We start from the raw sequence: 12,176 nt of genomic DNA, 5'->3' as shown, positions 1-12,176 counted from the left end.
AAAAAAAACATATTATCGATAATATTATTAAATATTAAAAAACAGTAAAAAAGTTAAAAAGAACACAACTTTCTTATAAAATACAAAGAACAAAATCAAAAGAAAATAACAAAAACTCAAAATAAAAAAAATAAAAAAAACGACAACAAAAAAGAAAAAAGAACAAAACACATGAAAAAGAATAACATTTTCTTTTTCCTTATCAAACAAAAGAACAGAATGAAAGGGACGAAAAGAACAACAAATCTATGTTCTTTTAATAGTTGTATTTGTTGTTTTCATGTTAGAGTAGTCTTTAAGAATGGTGAGTTTTTGTTGTTGGAAATTGTCCCACATTGATAGAATGAAGAACTAAATAGTTGTTTATATTAGTAGACCACCTCTTATGTTTGAATAGAAGTGGGCCTACTAGTTGGGCTAGTGTGTGCTTTGGGCTTGGGAGTGCTTGTGGTAGGCTATTAATATTACTATATATTAAGAGTATTAGTTAAACTTTAATTACGTTTTTGGGTTTATCACGTAATTAGCGGTTAATTAACTTCCTCTTAATCTTATTTTGAACACTTACGTTGTTTCAAGCCAGTTTCTCTGGCTATTTATATTACTAATTGTTCTCATTAATCTCTATCTTATTCTCTTCCTCTCTATCTCAAAAACTGCTTCTACGTTCATATTGAGATTATTGCTTTGCTACAATTAATCTCAGTTTAGGGAAATCTTGCAAGTATCTTAGCCGGTAACCCATAGCAAGAAATAGTGGGGGCTAATATTACTTTAAGGACAATGATTATCACGGCCCTAATTCTTCATCCCATAAATTATTTCTAACCTTTCAAACCACTTAGTGTTCTAATTAAAAAGACGAAAACGACGATATTTTGATGCACCTAATACTAGATCTATTATTTTTATTTAAATGTATTTTTGTTCTTGTCCCACGCATCAGATCTATGTTCTTTTATTAAGTGTTATTTGTTCTATTCAAACGATTTTATGTTCTAATTAAAAAGACAAAACGAAGATTTTTTGATGCACTTAAAACTAAATCTATATTTTTTTTAAAAGTAATTTTGTTCTTTTACCACAAATCAGACTATGTTCTTTTTATGTTCTTTTTTAAGTGTTATTTGTTCTTTTCAAACCATTATATGTTCTTTTTTTAACAATCTATGTACGTTGATATAAAAGAACAAACTATGTTGATTTAAAAGAACAAACTATATTGATGACACAGTAAAAGTAAGTTTGTGAAAAGAACATAACAACTTGAAAAGAACATTAGAGAAAGAACAAGGAAACGTACCTTAATCACTTGATCAACATTTATCAGGAACATCAATATCTTTTAATAAATCTTCAAAAACTGATCTCAATCCTCGGAAAATATCACGCTCTCCAGAGGTTCTCTTGCTTCGAAAACTAACCAAATTGAACTAGTGTTTTTTTTAAATTCACTCATTTTGAACGAACAAGAAACATTTAGAATGAATTTTAGAGAGAGAATAAGGAGAAAATGTTTTTTTTACTCTATCACTCACCATCTCACTCTTTCTCTCTCAAAAAATCTCTCTTATGTTGAGTGAATATAAATCATCTCTTCTTTCTCTCTCTAAAATGTATTTCTAAAATGACTAATGGTTATGATTCATGAGTACAATTATTATATATATAATTGCTGAAAATTAGAAAACGAACAAACAGGAAGTAGAATCAAATAATTGAAGAACAGAGAAGGAGAAAGGAAAATTTGTTAAAGAGTGCATAATGAGAACCGTGCACGTGTTTGTATTTTGTTCTTTTAACGTAGTATTATAAAAAGAACAAATGAAAAGACTAAAAGAACAAATATAGAGACTAAAAGAACAAGTCAAGTACTTTGTCCCACAAATAACATATGATTCGGAATCATCATTTTCATCATTCTGTTATGAATTATCAAGCACATTATTAATAATATCTGAAAAAATAATAGGTTAACATGTATAAAAACAAGAAAAAGAACGCAATCAAAAGAACAAAGGATAAATAAAAAGTAACAAGAAAAATAACACAATAAAATAAAAAGAACAAGTTATGAAACGCTAATGAAATCCTATATAATAATAAAAAAAAGTCAGTGGCAATTGTGAGGCCTTTAAAACTCTAATCCAGCAATGTCACGCACTCCCGCCAAATTCAATCAAACCCACGTAAACTGCTCCTCCTATCCAAAACTCAAAAACAAATGAAAACCCACCCACGTAAACTGCTCCTCCTCCTATTTTTGATTTGCTTTGGTATTTATTCCAGAATTTTATCTTATTCTTTGTTGATTTTCTTCGTTCAGGGTTGCCTGCTATCGGATTATGCTTCGCTACTTCTGCCTGTTTTTATCCAAGGTATGATGAATTGATGATTCTTCGCAAATGCAACAAACAAGTTGCACCCTTCATCCCATGCTATTATCACGTTAGTAACATGATAACTAAATACAGACGAAGGTAGCATTAAATTGTTAGTATATGCCAAGTGTTCTTCAACAATTGGGTAGTTGAATCTAAATTTGTCCAATATGAACCTTAATTTCCCCCTTTTGTAATTAATGGGTGTGCTAAGAATTTTCTGAGGTATGTGCATTTTGTATTTGTTCAAGTTGAACCATGGAGAAGGTCTACTTCTAGGGAGGCCCGGCTCTAGGCATAGGCGAGGGGTGCGACGACCTAGAACCCAGGGCCGAAAGGGGCCCTAAAATGATTCGGACCCCAGTTATTTAACATTAATAAAAAATGACGCAATAAGAGTTAACAGAAACATGGGTATTCCAGCGGTAATGGTTGTAACATGGATGCAAATGACATGGGATCAATTCCTCTTGCTATCATTTTCCGAGATTCTTCCTTTTTTTTTTACTTATTTCTATGTCTTACAAAGTAACCACTCCCCTTTTCCTTCTTTTTAAATTTTTTAGTACATGAGCTATGTTTTTTTTGGGGGGGGGGGGGGGGCAAATACAGGAGTTGTTTTTAGATATTCTTTCCCTAATAATAGGAAGTACTCATTTCCTTTCGTTTTTTTCTTTTCATGTTTCATATGTTTAAGTCTTTCTCCTGTACATTATTTTTTTTATAGTTTTATGTAATTTGATTTTTTAGGTTGTTTGTCATCTTTAATTCAACAAATTAAATCAGCTTATAATAAATAAATAAAACCTAAAATGAATATCTATGAAGTTTACTTTTAAAATCATGTTACATAGTAAAAACAACTTTGCCATACTCTTATTGCACGATCTACTATCAATTTCGTTCACATTCTTAATTACTCTCCGTGAAACACATACATAAAGAATAAAAAAAATCACTCCTCTTTATTATAACAAAAGTAGTAGAAAGAAGATTTTATAACAAAATCATGCGTATTTTTTAATGAAATTATCTGTCAAATAGATTTTGAAACTTAAAATTTTACGAGTATTTATTACGAAGGGGGCCCATATCTCATTTTTTTCCTAGGGCCCATTAAATGCCAGGATCGGCCCTGCTTCTAGGCTTGGGAAAGGGAAACTAGAAGTGGAAACCACTGACTGCAGATGATGAAGAAGGATTTACTAATATAGAATACCCATTAACAAAAGGTGTTATGATCAATTTGATCGGCGTCATCGCGATGTCGGCAACACATCTTTTAAGATCTTACTACCAATGGTTGTGGTTGCTGGAAGGGGATAAAGGGTGGGGATCGAGCGGGCCAGTGGTTGTGACTTGTGAGACAGACGCTGGGGTTGACGGTTGATTGTATGAGAGACGGTAGGATGATGGTGGGGTAGGTCAAAATAAAAATTGATAAATAAATACTTTTTAGTCAGAATATGAAAGTTTTGTTTTAGTTTTTAAAATTTTTAAAACTAAATCTAAAATCAGTTTCCGATTTTTAAAAGTTAAAAACAAAATAACATAAATGGTGTCGAACAAGCCCTTATGTGTTGGTTTTGTTTCAGGATTTTATTGTATTTAGTTTATGATTACCTTCGTCTTCCATAATCATACAAGGCCACTATGTATTTGGGTTTCATGTCGAAGTGTCGGAGGATCAGACACCCTCTGTCAACCAAGGTGTTGAAGTAGCTTAGGTACAAAGTATGTCATATGCGATGGTTTTCTTGAGTTGGGTTAGTTCGGCTTAACCGTTTTCATGTTTTTCACTTCTTTCTAGCTATTGTGTGTTCTAATTTATGTTAACTAGTATTTTATGCACGCGATGCGTGCGTGCATTTTAGAAATTTTATTGTGCCTAATATTTCTTGCGTGCGGAATTTTAAAAAAAATTGGCACTAAAAATCATTCGCAAAGTCCATATTTTGTGATATTGAGGTCATATAATACTCGTAGCTTTACATGACGAATGATCGAATCTTATGACCAATTAAAGCTATTTAAAAAACTTAACATTATTTTGATACAACTAACACATCCCATCGAAAAACCAAATTTGAAGTACTAAACTTATAGTTATTAAACATACAAAATAGCGAGTATCACTTTCTTCTTTTGCTCGCAATATATTTGTTTAACCACATGCACTCCTCCGCCCAATCGATATGTAACACATAACCAACCGTATACGAATGTTCAGGATTAAAAGCTCCAGTTGGTGGATGTAGCACCCATGAAAAAGCTCTGTTTCCGAAACATGCAAATACTTTTTCCATCACTCGATTACGTCCGTTAGGCTGCATGAACGTTAAAAAATATATTGAGATGTAAAAACAACATGAGTTAATTATATTAAAAAATCATGTTGTTAGAGTATTAGATTGAAACCTGTTGAAGTACTGATTTTACTTCAGTAGCTAAACAACCTAAAAGGTATTGTGCAAGATCGTGTAATATCGTGACTTTCAAATTACCACTTTTATCAAATATGGTAAGTCGAAGCAGCAACCTATAAGAAGAAATTAAAAAAAAATACTATTATAGATATTTACCAATATATAATGTGTGTTTAAGTATAATAGAGATTTAGATAGTTACCTTGGGATAGTTACAGTGTTGTTGATATTGCAAGATTGACATTTTAATAGTCCTTGAAAAATGGCAACCTTTTTTAGGCAACGATTGCATGCTTCATAAATGACGTTATTAACATCATCAACACGACATGCATATGCGGCAACTCGACAGTATTGTACCTACAAAAAAAAAACAAAGTTAGACAATTAAGTACATAATATCGTATTTAATATATTGACAACACTCAAACTTCAAGGTTAGAAACAATACATTTCTCACAGTTGGAAATTGAGATAATCGGATACGGGGAGTATTAGAAATATCAATCGATGACTTTAGCGAAAAAGTCGATGAACGAAACCAATCTCTCCTTATCCTTGCCAGTTTTTCCGATGTATACCTGTACGTGAAAAAAACTTGTGAGCATAATACTTAAGGTTATGTTGTACATTAATATTAAAACAATATTAAGGTTATGCGAAATTGTGCATACCATGTAGATAAGGATGTTGTTTTTTCATTAACTGGGTTAACATAAATCCTAGTGTAGTATCCCGTGGAAAGATATGTACCTGTTTGTAATTATCAATTAGAAATATTATCACATATGAATATTATACTTTGAACTACATATTAAAAAGACTTTACTATATAATTTAATTTGAATGATGTACCATAGAAGCTCTTGACATGCAGACCACATGCTACAATGATTGGACAAATCTCAACATGATTAAGATTTTCATCAAGAACGTGCGCAAAAGCATTCCAAAGTGTTAATTTAATAACAGTCCAGCTGCAAGTAGAAAGTAAAACAATATTAAGACAAATTTATCGAAATATAGGCAAATTCGATAAGTAATTAACATTTTAATAATGTAGGGGACTTACGTTGTATCCATTATTGCCACGTCTCGCTTGAATGAATCTACACCAATATTCTCAATTGGTGAAACGTATAGGACCAATCCCATTGCATCTAGAAGATCATCAATGTTTCAATTAATAAACGACATATGCATGATAACTATATATTGAAAAAAGGCCAACAAAAGTACCATAAACTCTACTGGTACAGTCGATGTGACAACTTAATCTGTTCAAATGAACCAAATTATAGTGGAATGAAGGTATGGAAATGTCATCCTCCTCTTCACGTATCACATTTGTTTCTTCTTTAATGATCATCTGTTTCCAATTGGGGACAATTTTGTTTTTCCCTTCAGCAAATATCACTTGTACAGCAAGGAGTATATAAATGAATCCCTCTTGAAACCGTCCTATAAACTTTTCAATTGCGGGCTCGTAAATATTGCACTTTATGCCCTCACCCTACAAAAGAAAACACATGTAAAAGTTATGATATAGTTCAGATTCAATGAAAAAATTGAATGAAGTGTATGGTCATTTACCTCAACATCGACAAAAAGCATTTTCCATGCTTTCTTAGTTGTTCCTTTGTGGTTGTAGTTGAAAATATCATAATTACGAATTAGTCGGGCTCGTACATCATATCGTTGTACCCCGCTAGGATATAAATGTTCAAAAGTTGGATAATGGTACTCTGTCATCCTGTAAAGTTAGTTCAGAATAAAATTAGAATTACATAAACCGATATTCACAATGTATGAATATGGATATCACATGATATGAAAGCTATGTACATGAATAAATTTAATTACTCCGATATATAAAAATCACATCCCTCAATTCGTCCGATATATTATAAAATTCATTGGAAAAAATACGGCTAACGCTGACGTAACACACTACTCAGTGTCAAGAGTACAATAACGTTTATTACAAAACTGGGAAATACAAAATAATACTCTAGTTTCGTATCTCTAATCATAAGACAACAAAACTTCTTTGTACACAATATTTTTAGTGAATATGCCTTCACAGCCTTGGACCTTTCCCTTTTCTATCACGATCTTTGTCGTGTTTTCTGAAATTCCTCGTGATAATGCCACATATAGCTGGCCGTGGCTAAATACATGATCAGGGAGGTATATGCCAACATGTGGAATAGTTTGTCCCTGAGACTTGTTGATAGTCAAGGCAAAACTCAACTTCACAGGAAATTGCTTTCTGACCATCTCGAATGGCAATTTTATATCTTCAGCAGTTTTCAAGGGAATTCTTGGCAAAAACACTCTGTTTCCCCTAGAATGTCCGGTTAATATCTCAGCATCAATGAAATTTTCCTTTAATGAATGGCAAAGCAACCGTGTTCCATTGCAAAGACCATTTTTAGGATCAATATTTCTCAAAAGCATTAAAGGTACCCCAGGTTTCAGGGTGAGAGCATGAGGAGGTAATCCCGACGCAGAAATCGAATTCAAAAACTCTTGTTGATACAAATTTCTCTTATCTTCAGGAACAGAGTCAAACGAATAGTACGTTTTTCCTTCTCCGAGAAACTTTTCGACAACCTTATTATTTATCCTATCAGCGTCTTCGTTTAGAGGTGTGATGATTGCCCTTTCAACTATAAAATTTCCATCACCAACGTGCTCACTTAAACTTGGAAAGACCTGGTCGATCAAAGCCTCGATCGAACTATCTGCCACTGTTGGTATAATCATGCCAGTCGGTAACCTTATCATCTGATCTGAAACAGTAGGTTCATTACCGTTCCCAACAGAGAGTAAGAAATTAGCAAAGCCGTTATCATCAATTGATCTCATATTTTCTCTCAAATGCAAAATACGAATGTGTCTCCACATAGGGGACCTGACAAAAGATGCGTCAATCATTTGAGCTCTAGTTCCATTTCGAACCACCGGTAAAACCTGTCTGAAATCACCACCGAACACAATAATTTTCCCCCCAAACGGCAAGTCGTTCCCCATTAAATCCTTGAGTGACCGATCAACAGCTTCAAATTGATATCTGTGTGTCATTGGGGCCTCATCCCATACGATAATGGAAGAATTTTTTAGGAGAATTGCAGTTTTAGAACGTTTGGTGAATGAGCAAGTTGATGAGCTATCTGGATTAAGTGGAAGCTGAAAAGTTGAATGTGATGTTCTTCCCTGGTGCAACAACGTTGCTGCAATTCCAGATGTTGCAGTGGGAATAGCTATTTCGCCTCTACTTTTTACAGTAGCAAGAAGGGCTCTGTATAAAAATGTTTTTCCGGTGCCGCCAGGACCATCAACAAAGAAAGAACAACCAGCCTTTGAAATGACAGCATTCATTATTGTATCGTATGCAATTTGTTGGTCACTATTGAGAGTGGCAACACATGCTAAATCCTCATCTGGAACCGGAATAGAAAAGTACTCCTCTATGATAGAAGGAAGCTCGTCTATGTCATCAGTACTCTCAGGTAAACTTGGTAACTCCGTGTAGTCAGAAATCTTTTTTCTTAGCGGTCGTAATAACCTATCCAAGTCTTGCAAAAGTTTGTTAGTGAGAAAAACACAATTGTTTGTTGTGTTGGAAGTTGGATAATCCTCAACCATGTAAGGGAAAAACTCATCCCACAGTGAACGCAATCCTGTTGGTTGACAATATATCAAGATGGTTGCAAATAATCGACGTAATGCAGTTGGCATTCGTACCGAACATGCCTCTGAAAGACATTGACGAATGCTTTCATCATTTTCGATTAGACCGAGGGCTTCAGCTGCAGCCCTGAATGTTGGGTGTATGACACCATTGACCGTTCTTAAATGTTCAAACGACGTAGGCCCCCTCACATGATTGAGTAACATTCTCATATAAAACCGTTCTCCTTCCAACGGTGAAGCTACATACAATCGACCCAAAACCCGTTGTGAACTTTTTCTCTTTTGCCATTCACGTGAAGTCGATAACCACCTGTAATGCTCTAGAAATTCTCGATAAAGATATCTCCTTGCATTTGGATCAATCGAATTCATCTTGAAAAATTCAGTGAGCATCGTCTTAGAGTTTCTTGGGTTCTCTAACACGCTTGAGATTGGTTGGTTCGCTTCAAACCTCACTTGATGCATGTTTGGCAAATGAAGCTGCAAACGGTCTACGGAAGGACACATTCTAGTCATGGGAAATTTGTAAAGTTTCCACATAGCTTCGGGTGCACAAATCCACCGTGCATCAACATATTGTGCAATCTCATCTCCGTTATGAACTTCCATAGAGACTCTATCTGAACCCTTATGGATGTACTTATACAGATATTTGACACACTTGATGCTGCTGCATATCTCAATATTTATGTGGCAATCATATTTTAGGAGCAAAAATGGATTATATGGGACTACCCACCGATTATCTACACGAACTCGTGAATTTTCACGCAATGGTACTGCTGGACGATCTTGTGGACGTCGATAAAGAGGATATGAGTCATTGCCTTGCTTTGTATCATTGGAGAATTCCTTGGGGAATCCTTTCTTACAACTTCCTTGTTTCATACATGGGGATTTGTGGTTGAGAACACCACATGGGCCATGAATCATGTGTTTAAGAACTGCCTTATACAATTTTGGTTCCACTTGTTCATCGGGAATTACTGCTCTCACAATCTTGTCAAAGTCATCCGGAGTGGTTAGCTTGTCATTCTGATCAAGAATCAATAACATATGAACATGCGGAAGACCCCTCTTTTGGAATTCAATCACATATACATAAGCAACAACCGTTCCGAGGATGCCCCTTTCTAAAACATCCTTTTTCAACTCTTCAAGTTTAGCATGAAAAACCCGTGTCAACAGGTCTGGACGATCGTTTGGTACTTGTCCGGCCAACAATTCTGATTGTATCTCTGGCCAAGACGGATTGCATGTCATTGTAAGAAATAAATCGGGCTTGCCGAACTTATGAACCAATGCCATGGCATCTTGATACCTCTGGTGCATATCTCTTGGACTTCCTACGAATGAAGATGGTAGTATGGTCCGTCGTCCAACATTTTCTGCAAATGGACATTATACACACAAACCTTATTGCATGTGAAACAATGTATGAACTATATTGAGTGTAATATAATCAATTTAATTAATTAAATGTGGACCTGTGTTATGCTCTCCAGCATGTAAAGAATCCTCTAAACCCTTGTATAAATCAGCACGTATCTTATCTTGGTTGAGTGCAATCCACCTCAAATTATTGGCTTGCATTTTTACACAGTTATCGACAACAAATTGTTGGAGTAGACGACCGCCTCTCAAGATTAGAGAATCAAGATTTTGACGCATCTATATCACAAAATACTTGTTTTGGTCAGAAAAGGTATAAGTATACAATTTTTAGGATAAGGCTTAAAAAGAGTTATTAGAAATATGCACCTGAAACATGTATGCATAGAATTCCCGGCATGTCAACTTTTTACCAGTGGAACTTCGACTGTTTAAATCCCAGCCGTAAGAACCATAAGGAAAAAGTAGAGGATACTGCAATGGGTCATAATAACCGGCAGTGTCTTTGATATAACTCAGTTGCCCAGTTACTGACTCTATCATGATATCCCTATCTTTCAAGTTGGAAATGTCATCACCGCCAACGACAATTGCTGCTACTTGGGAAGCTGTCGGCATTGAGTATTGATGTTTATTTGTAGGTTGCTCTTTGATGACAAATTTGCAATCATTTAAGTCACTACGCTGAGCAAGATGACGAAGATTGTGGACAAAAGGATTGTGAGCATTCAAAATATTCTTGATTCTGTCGATGACTTCGAGCCGCAATGATGAGTTCTCGGCTGCACGATTTTCATTTTCATGCTCAGTATCGTAAATGTAGAGTTGAAGAAACCGGGGACGATCTTCTGCATTCAAAGGTAAGAAACCTCCAATGCGATGGTAAATTGAACCTTGTGCACGAAATGTGTACACGCCTTGACGTGCATTTGCTAGTTCGTCATCTAAATGAACTCCCATTGAAGTGAATGAAAATACGTGGTTGTATTTACGAATATTTTGCCTAAAATGAGTCCCATATTCCGATTGATCAGAATATAGATCAAGCATATCAGCGGACAATGGAAAATCAGGTAAGTTAACCTTCCCGCTTAAGCAACATAGTTCAGTAGATTCACAATGGAAAAGGCGTGCCTGGCAATGTGGACATGTTTTCATGGATGGCAAACTGAATATAGGAACCCCATGACTCTCGTGGTAATTTCTTGCACAATTTCTGTAACCAGTTCTCCCTACTGTCCAAACCCTTATATCATCAGAGATAGGGTTTGATATGTTGTTGGTTTCGACTGCATGACATTCACCGACATTGAATAATAGGCCCGGAATGCGTATTTCATTCTCCGCCTCAACAAAATGCGGCATGTCTCCATCGTCTGAAGTAGGGTCTGGTATATGTGCATTGGCTGTACTGCTCTCGCCAACACAAAAGAATCGATTGGGCATATCTCTTGAGTTTGATGTTGGGTATGATATTGTCAGATTTGTTGCCCTACCTTCACCGACGCTAAAAAATCGATTTTCTAGATTTGCCCGAGTATCGAGTAAACGAAGTTCATCAATAGGTTGCACTGCATTATCAAATCGTGTTTTTGATTAGTTAGGTAAGTGGTAATTTTTACATACTTAAATGAATCTTTTATGTTCGGATTACTTACGTTCACGTCTTTCACATCCTGTCGTGACATTATTGGCACGATTAGTGATGTCTGCCATAGCCCTTCGAGCTCCCAAAGTGTTGGGAGTGTTGTTAACAATCATAGGCCCTTCTGAACATGGCCTTTGGGGTTGACTCTCAGGGGATGCTATAGCATTTGATTCGTTTTCAGAGGCATAAGTGAGTCTTCGTTTGGTATTTAGACGATCTATTTGTTCTGGGGTGAGCGATTTTCTCTGTCGTCGCTTTTGATCCCTCCATATGGATCTTTGATCTTGCATACATTGATCTTCGTTCTCGTCCATTACAAAAATCTAAAACTACACGTATTAAAATTCACGTGTTGTACGAAGTATATCGGAGAGTGAATAATGTAAGTTATTTACTAAATAATGTGCTTTTTTAAAAAACAATTACTTTAAAGTTTTTTTATGGTTATGTTGATGCCTTTTTGTTTTTCTTGTCTACTTGAACGAATGTTTTAATTTAAATTACTATAAATATTTTATTGTGTTTCCTTTTGATTTTTCTTTTTTCTTTAAACAAAAATTTCAATTTAAATTAAATAAAATATTTTAGTTTGATGCTTTTTATTTTTTATTTTCCACGGAATTAAAATCT

At 34.9% G+C, this 12,176-nt stretch overlaps 1 protein-coding gene across 1 annotated transcript; it reads right to left on the bottom strand.

The window, feature by feature from the left end:
- Positions 1-4,307: 4,307 nt before the first annotated feature.
- On the bottom strand, positions 4,308-11,860 carry LOC110799600 (uncharacterized). Its single transcript, XM_056839811.1, has 14 exons — positions 11,557-11,860; positions 10,268-11,469; positions 9,994-10,177; positions 6,986-9,894; positions 6,744-6,757; positions 6,401-6,560; positions 6,047-6,320; positions 5,880-5,967; positions 5,663-5,784; positions 5,482-5,560; positions 5,259-5,388; positions 5,010-5,167; positions 4,800-4,920; positions 4,308-4,708 (listed from the first exon to the last, which is right to left on the bottom strand). Exons 1-14 carry the CDS (start codon positions 11,858-11,860, stop codon positions 4,514-4,516), a joined length of 5,940 nt encoding a protein of 1,979 aa, XP_056695789.1. The 3' UTR covers positions 4,308-4,513.
- Positions 11,861-12,176: the final 316 nt, after the last annotated feature.

This window comes from Spinacia oleracea, chromosome 3, assembly GCF_020520425.1.
Source record: "Spinacia oleracea cultivar Varoflay chromosome 3, BTI_SOV_V1, whole genome shotgun sequence".
In the NCBI taxonomy this organism is placed as follows: domain Eukaryota; kingdom Viridiplantae; phylum Streptophyta; class Magnoliopsida; order Caryophyllales; family Amaranthaceae; genus Spinacia; species Spinacia oleracea.
The sequence above is the reverse complement of the archived record's forward strand: the minus strand, read 5'-3'. Positions and strand labels throughout refer to the sequence as shown.

Excerpts from the sequence above, each read along its gene's own strand:
- LOC110799600 (XM_056839811.1), bottom strand. The coding sequence starts at position 11,860 with ATGGACGAGAACGAAGATCAATGTATGCAAGATCAAAGATCCATATGG. Across the intron at positions 10,178-10,267 it reads TCTATGCATACATGTTTCAG|ATGCGTCAAAATCTTGATTC; the intron begins GTGCATATTTCT and ends TTTGTGATATAG. Across the intron at positions 4,921-5,009 it reads AACACTGTAACTATCCCAAG|GTTGCTGCTTCGACTTACCA; the intron begins GTAACTATCTAA and ends TTCTTCTTATAG.